Genomic DNA, 7,733 nt, shown 5'->3' with positions numbered 1-7,733 from the left:
AGTCTTAGAAACCTAAACTAGTTTGGGTCCTTTTCTATAGGCAAAAGGATGAATCAAATTCTTTTTAGCCCAACTTGGTAGCCTATTCTTTCCTCGAACAAATTCTCTGTTCTTTTGACTTGCCTTTTCTTTTGCAGTACGTTCACTTTTATGGCCTATTTTACCACAATGTGTGAAAATCTTGTTCTCAGTAAGTGTAAGGTACTTGCTTTTGGGATCCCACTTAGGTGCAAGGTTCCCAAAGCCAAGTCTTCCTCTATTTCTACTATGGTGTTCTTGTAGCCATGAAAGTGCATCGGAGGACCTGCTCCATTTACAAGTTCTGTCTAGATCATGCTTGACTTTGCTTAGATCCTCTTTTAGGCTTCTTATCCGCTCATCTCTTTTGTACAACTCATCTTTTATTTTTCCTACATTTTTTCCTGAGTGAGTTGTGTGTGATCAACTCTCTTTTTACCTGTTCCTAATTTCAATTTTAGATTTTCTGATCTAAATTCTATTACAGATGTGTCAAGTTCATAAACCTGGTTCTTCAACACAGCATTTTCATTTTCAGTTTCACTAGCCTTAAGTTCCATGTTTTTGCACTTAGCTTTTAAAACCACACATTCTTTTGACAGTTGTTCCTTTTTATTATTTACATCCTCAGATTTATCAATTAGCTCTAGAAGCAACTTAGATAACCTTTCTTTAGACAAAAATTTAATCGTGTCTTTGAGATGAGAGACACTTACCTCAGCTTCTTCATTAGATTCTCCAATGGCCATAAGTGCTCGTTCATCATCATCATCAGAGCTTTCATCTAAGCTATCTCCCCAAGAAGCGACCATAGCCTTGGTTGATCCTTTGTTATTGCTTTTCTTGGGTTGTACCTGTTCCTTTTTCCTATTCCTTCGTTTAGCTCTTTCCTTCTTCCATTCAAAATTCCCATAGAGAACAGTTCTTGATGTGGTGATAAGTCTTTCCACACTTGTAGAAGCCATCATTGATTTGCTTCTTAGGAGCTTTTGATTTGCTATAGCTTTCACTTCTTGAAGAACACTTTCCTCTCGTCAGGTACTTCTTGAAGTCTTTGGTGATCATAGCCATTTCATCATCTTCTAGATCAGAACCTTCAGTGATTCTGAGAGACAAACTCTTTTCCTTTTTAGGTACATCTATCTTCATGGTCTGTCTCCTAAGTTATAGGCAGTAAGATTTCCAATTAATTCATCTAGTGGAAGAGTGATAATATTCTTTGATTCCTAGATGGCAGTGATTTTGCTCTCCCAAGTGATAGGCAAAACTCTAGTTAGTATCTTCTCGACCCTTTCTTCTTCAGGAATAATCCTTCCAAGAAATTTTAGCTCATTTGTCAGCATAATGAACCTTGTGTGCATTTCTTGAATGGTTTCTCCTTCCTTCATAGCAAAGCTCTCATACTGAGCGTACAGTAGAGTTCCTTTGGATGTCTTTACCTCAGGTGTTCTTTCATGAGCCACTTGTAGTGTGTCCCAAATTTTCTTAGCAGTGGTACAACCTTGGATTCTATTGTACTTATCTGGACCAAGTCCACAGACAAGCCATTTTTTGGCTTTAGCATTCTTCTCCCACTTCCTCAAGTCCTCGATAGTGCAATTCGCTCTTGTCTTTGGTACATCTACTCCTTTAGTATTTTCTTCAAGGTAGCCAGTGGGTCATCGGTGACAATGTCTCATAGCTCATAGTCCTCTCCTATAATGTAACCTCTTATCCTTTTTTTCACCAAGAGTTGTATTGGCCATTAAAGAGTGGTGGTTTAGCAGTAGATAACCCCTCACAGTTTCCAGGTGGTTCACTAATGTTGATCTTCTCCTAAGGTGTAAGCCTCTTCAAGGATAACCTGCTCTGATACCGATTAATGTTTTATACTTCAATGTCACACAAGGGGGGGGGGGGTGATTTGTGTGGTGTCCAATTTTCGCGTGCACAAATTATAGAAGGACCTGGTTCTTCTACGTGTTCCTTATACTGCTGTTGCGGAAATAGTAAATGCAGAAAGTAAGACAAAAGTATTTTACGTGAAAAATACCCGACTCAAAAAGGTGAAAAAACCACGACCTACTACTCAGTAGGATTTCCTCAACATTTCACTAAATCATTGAGTCAAAACGGCATTTACAAAACTCTTTGTAAACCTAAGGATTACCTCTAATCCCACTGTGGTAGTCAGCCTCTAACTGTTGCGACAACTTGAAGTTAACTCTAACTTGAATACAATACCCATAGTACCTAATACAATTGCTTCTAGATAAAGTTGAAAGGTGCAATTTGAAACACATACTACAATGAAACTAGAATAAAAGACAAACATTTGGAACTGGCTGGTTCATGTAGCTTCAGGTTCGCACACTAGAATTATACAAGAATTGTTTGCAAAATACCTTGCTATTTTGCTCTCAACTCACATTTAACTTCATCATTTGTGCGTACCTATAAAATGAGAACATCCTGAAATATATAGAGTTAGTAGAATAGGAAATAACTAGAGTTCCAATGTTATACTCTTCCGTGGTGGAAGAGTTGTAGTTATCTTCAACTTCTAACTCCTCCCTTATCTCGAGTAAGGAGTCCTTCTCCTTATCATTTATGCAACCTTTTCGATTAGGAGATATCAGATATAACAACTTAAGACGAAAAGAGATAATATATCAGTACCATTAACAGAAACCATAGAAATAATAAAGCATCATAAAAACTAGAAAATAGATGAAAAACAAAAGCAATAAAGAGTAAATAGTCCCGGCACTATGGAAAACGGAAGAGTAATAAAAACACAACATTAACCACTCACAGTCTAAGATAAAAATCCTATCAGACTAGTCTCACATTAGTACGTTGTTACTAATTGAACTTAAAAAAATGAGAGAGAAAGAGAGTGGGGCGTCCAATTATTTATTATACGCAGTACACCCCTTAAACTTGCACCAATTTTTTAAGCCGGCTACCAAACTTACAAAGTTTCCTATTTTAACACATCTACTTGACAGAATTACCATTAACAAACGTCTCTTATCGCTGACCATGTTTATGTGGCAATAGTTTTACCTAATACAACAACATTTTCGGGGAGAAACTCCAATAATAACATAACAGTATTACAAGGGTTACTAGTTAAAACACCCTTATCTTTTTGTTCCAAAAGGAAATATTATATATTAACTTAATACTATGCATTATTACAGAGTGAAGTGCCGCTATGAGCACTTTATGCAAACACAAAATATTACAATCAGTAATCTTTCTGGCGAAAGTTAGCAAACAAAACGGTTTTACACCCTTATCTACATCTGAAATCAAGTCATAATCAAAAGCCAAACTCGTTTACACAAAAATATCAGACATTGGCAACACTTGTGATAATATAATCTTAGTCTTCACCCGATCTATCCTCATTGATCTCCTCCAGAATCACAACCAAAGCGACTACGAAAGCATAATCCACGTTCGGATACACAGTAACACCAAAATTGTCTTTCCCAAGCAATATACTTTGAGCAGTGTGTTTCCTATGCATTTGGGCGATTATGGTATTAGTATTTCCAGCATAGATAACACAAGATCTTTCAAACCAGCTTCCTTCAATTCTGAAGTCGCAAACGTCTTCTTTTGTGTTGTGAGCCAAGAATACGTCTAATTTGGTCTTGAATTGAAGAAGTGAAGACTTCTTTACACTAAAAAGGAAATTTTTGGTATCGGTGCTCTCTCCTCGGTATACTTGCCATCTCCTATGGGCAGTCAACATCTGAAATGCAAAATAGAAAAAGGAAAATGAATAAATGTCATGAGGGATTCCTTTGCTTAGATGCAAATTTCTTACAATACGACAAGATTAAATCGATACAGAGGCGGATATGGTCGTTATTTTTGGTCTATCTATGGTAAAAGTGAAAGAACTATTTTCTTCTGTATCATAAACAGAGGCTACAGTGGAAATAAAGTGGCATAATCATTAACGAGACCCGATATTACTGCTTATTACTTAATACTTAGATGTCCTGAATCCCTGATATATAAATTTAGGAAAATTTGGTACAACAAAGGTGAATGGTACGATGCATCCTTTCATCGCAGATGAATGACTAAATTGGTTATAACTATCCAGAGAACAGAACAAGTTTTCATGATTTTTTTTACCTGTCGTCGTAGGCGTAAAGAAACTAAAGACAGAGAATACGCGTAAAAACTTACCTGCAACCGGCCGGTATTTACATCAATCCAATAAATATATGACACATGTCTCACATACACTCTTATCACTTAATCATTGTTAATTAACACACATTCTCAACTTAATTTATTAAATAACCATGGTAAATATGCATGATTTGGTACAAATACCAAGTGCGAGTAAGTTTTTTACCGAAAATAAGATACGAAGATCATACCCTTTAATCTGACTAAACCTGACTACTGAACAAGCTTACTAGTTTTAGGTCATTTGATCTTTTCTACAAGGAGAGGATATGACCTAATTTGAGAAACTACTACGAACAGATGCAAATACTACGGCCTACGGATTGCATCAACTAAATGAATTCAACAGATATATATAGTACTGTTAGTGAGAAGGGAAAAAATCAGTTAAACCAACAAAAAACAGAAAAAACTAATTATAGTCTGACTAAGCTAGAAGCCTAGAACATACAAATACTATGAACACGAATTAAGGAAAATGTGTAAAGGACTTAAGTTATATATCTCACCGAGAGCATAACAAAATTTACATTATTAGTAATAGAGGCGAATCTCGGATTTGAAGGTATAACATCTGTAACAACCTCAAGTTAATATACAATAATAATTGGTTAACAGTCAAATATTTAGTCAATTTCTTAATAGAAATACTAAGTTTGAACAACTATTGAATTCACGTGTAAAATACATGATAAATCCGCAACTGATCAATAGTAACTATTTTATCAAGTTAATTATTTCCAACAGGTTACCAATTTTTATCATAAAAACTAAATTTATATGCAACTATGATATGATTGTGTAAATATTATACTATACTGCATAGAAGTAAAAGGAAATTTAGTTAAGAAGAAGGATTTATATAACCTTTTGTTGGAAAGTGACGAGAGGGTTGCCAGCGGCATCAACCAAAACTCTGCGATCCCTAAGGCTAAAGAGCTTTCCTTTGACCTTAAAAATGATGTTGCCGTTGACATCGGTAACTCCGAAACTCCCTTCAGACAAAGTCATCAGTTTCCTCACGATGTTCAAATCAACTGGATATGGAGCACAGAACTGTGGGCTTATAATTGCAACCTGATTTGCTGCCGGCGGCATAGCCATCTGAGGAGGATAACTACTTGTTCCTGCCATTTGTAGTTAGTAATTTATTACTCTAAATAAACAAGATGAGATATTTGGACAGATTTTAGAGATATTTCAGTTTTGTGAATCTTGCGGGGGAGTTGAAGTCGTTTATATGGTGGAAATTAATTAAAGAAAAGAAAGGAAAGTGGGAAGATGGTGATGAGGAACTTTAGAATAAGTATTAAATGGTGCCAAGTGTTGGAATTTTTCTTCGCCGTCGGTAACGCGTATGTGAATAGTATTCGTTAGTCTACTTGCGCTAATATACGCGGGATAATATTCATTGCTATCTAAAAGAATAATGTAGTCATAAAGAATAATTTTCTTATAGGTCTTAGGGAAGTCTTGGACTCTTTTCTCTAATTTCAGGAAAATATATTTTCCTAAATATTGAATCCAGTCAAATTAGGGAAAATTTTACCTAAGAACAACTGGGATCCCTACTTTTTAATTTTATAGCCCATATTTCAATTTACAACCAACTAGCCCAAAAATAATAAGTTAAGATTCAACATTCAACTATAATAAATTCTCAAAAATACTATTTAATTTTTTAATAAGATTGCTCAAGCTTTTAAGTTAATTTTCGAATCAGTAACTGTAACTCAAATATTAGTTCAACAAACCAAATCCATTTGGATGGTAAAAATTAGATTTTTAACAAGCTTAAATATGTGGGTTTAGATTCCGAATTTGATTTTGTGAGAAATTTGGAGTGGGTATTATCTAGAATTGTTAGAAATAGTATAAGGAAGTTGTATAAAAAATTTGAAGTCATTTAGTGGAAATTTGGACTGATTTTGAACAAGAATTGCAACTGAAAATTATGGAAGAAGTTCGTCTACAGACGCTTGTATAAAGGTGTATAAAAATGTATAATAGTGTATAAGATGTGCTTATACACTCATACACACTATTATACAAGATTATACATAATTATACAAAAAACTGACTTCGTCTTCTTCCTTGCATTTTTTCTTAAATTTAACTCAAATCTTGCTCAAATCTACTACAAATCACTTCAAATTTAAATTTTGAACTCCTTTTGATATTTTCAATCAATTGGAACAACACTCAATCCAAACAACTAACAAACTCAAAAAATCTTATTTTTGAAAGCAAAACTTTGAATGGCCTTCAATGGTGGAATGTTGAATCTTCAATTTTCTTACATTGTAACCAGGTGACACAGGGAAGAAGCAGTAATGGACGACGACCCCTTGAGGCATATGTAGAAGATGTGAGAAGAAAAGAGAGTGAAAGCAATGGTTGTGAGAATATAGATTTAACTTCATAACTTTTAGAAGCAATGGTTGTAAGAAAACATATTTTGAATTTGCTAGTGCTTTCTAAATATGTACAATATGGGTTAGGTCGGGTAAAACTTAAAAATATGGGTCATTTTTTGTTATGGTGTGAAGTCAATTGTATTTTCTTGTAATTGTTTCAAAATTTGTAACACATTATTAATATTTTTCTCCATAATTAAAACACACCCGTAATGGTTGATTTTTTGCTCGGCATTGTTGTTCGTTCTTGAATTGGTATTCATTCCTAAGTTTGGTTGCCAAATTGCTGAGCATTTTTGTTGCCAAACGTGGGATAACTAAATTACATTTTCTTACGAAATAATTTCCTCCATATCAATTGCACCTGATATTCTTGAATTTTCACTCGGCGTTGTATGTTAATATACTCTAATTGGTAGGCATTTCTGTTAGGGCTTTAAGTATATTAAATGTTTAAAAAAGGGTGAATGGGAAATGGAGGAAAATGAAATTTTTAAGTGAAATTTTAAGTTTTCCCCCTTGACGAAGGAACATTGTCCCGTATTGGAAGAGGAAGAGGTTTTTTATGGGTATATAAGCAATTGCTCTTCTTCTAGCTCTTAAAGAGTTGAAAAGAAGGCAAGCCTCGCGTCGTCGTCGTCGCTCGGCTTCGGATCGATTGATTGATTTTTTGGACCAAATTTATTTGTTAATAGTAAAATATTAACAGAAATATTATTAAATATTCGTTTTAATAACAAAATATTAATATTAAAATAAATATTAATATTAAATCCAATCAATTTTCCGTTTTTCAGTTGTGTAACTGAAAATTAAACTACCCTCTTCAATTTTCCCTCTTTATTGTTGAGTAAATAGTCATTTATGTTATGGCATTTATTCTATGGCCGTTTTGCATAAACAACCATTCTGAAGAGTTGCACGTCTTCAGATTTCAGCCAACTTTGGCTATAAATACAAGCCTGTTCTCTCAGAAGTTCGATATGATTTTCTGAGTTTCTCCTCCTTCTTCTGTGTTGTTTTAACTTCAAAGAAAGCAACAGTAATTGTGATTTGCTATCGAACGTTGTGTTCGCTGAAACACTGGGGTTTGAAGTACCA

General features: G+C 34.4%; 1 protein-coding gene across 1 annotated transcript; it reads right to left on the bottom strand.

Moving 5' to 3' along the window:
• Window positions 1-3,148: 3,148 nt before the first annotated feature.
• On the bottom strand, window positions 3,149-5,545 carry LOC107792323 (protein LURP-one-related 10). Its single transcript, XM_016614533.2, has 2 exons — window positions 5,083-5,545; window positions 3,149-3,763 (listed from the first exon to the last, which is right to left on the bottom strand). The coding sequence occupies exons 1-2, from the start codon at window positions 5,347-5,349 to the stop codon at window positions 3,389-3,391; spliced, it is 642 nt and encodes a 213-aa protein (XP_016470019.2). The 5' UTR covers window positions 5,350-5,545; the 3' UTR covers window positions 3,149-3,388.
• Between the last annotated feature and the right edge of the window lie 2,188 nt (window positions 5,546-7,733).

Source organism: Nicotiana tabacum, chromosome 5, assembly GCF_000715075.1.
Source record: "Nicotiana tabacum cultivar K326 chromosome 5, ASM71507v2, whole genome shotgun sequence".
NCBI classification, from domain to species: Eukaryota; Viridiplantae; Streptophyta; class Magnoliopsida; order Solanales; family Solanaceae; genus Nicotiana; species Nicotiana tabacum.
This window is presented reverse-complemented; position numbering and strand designations above follow the sequence as displayed.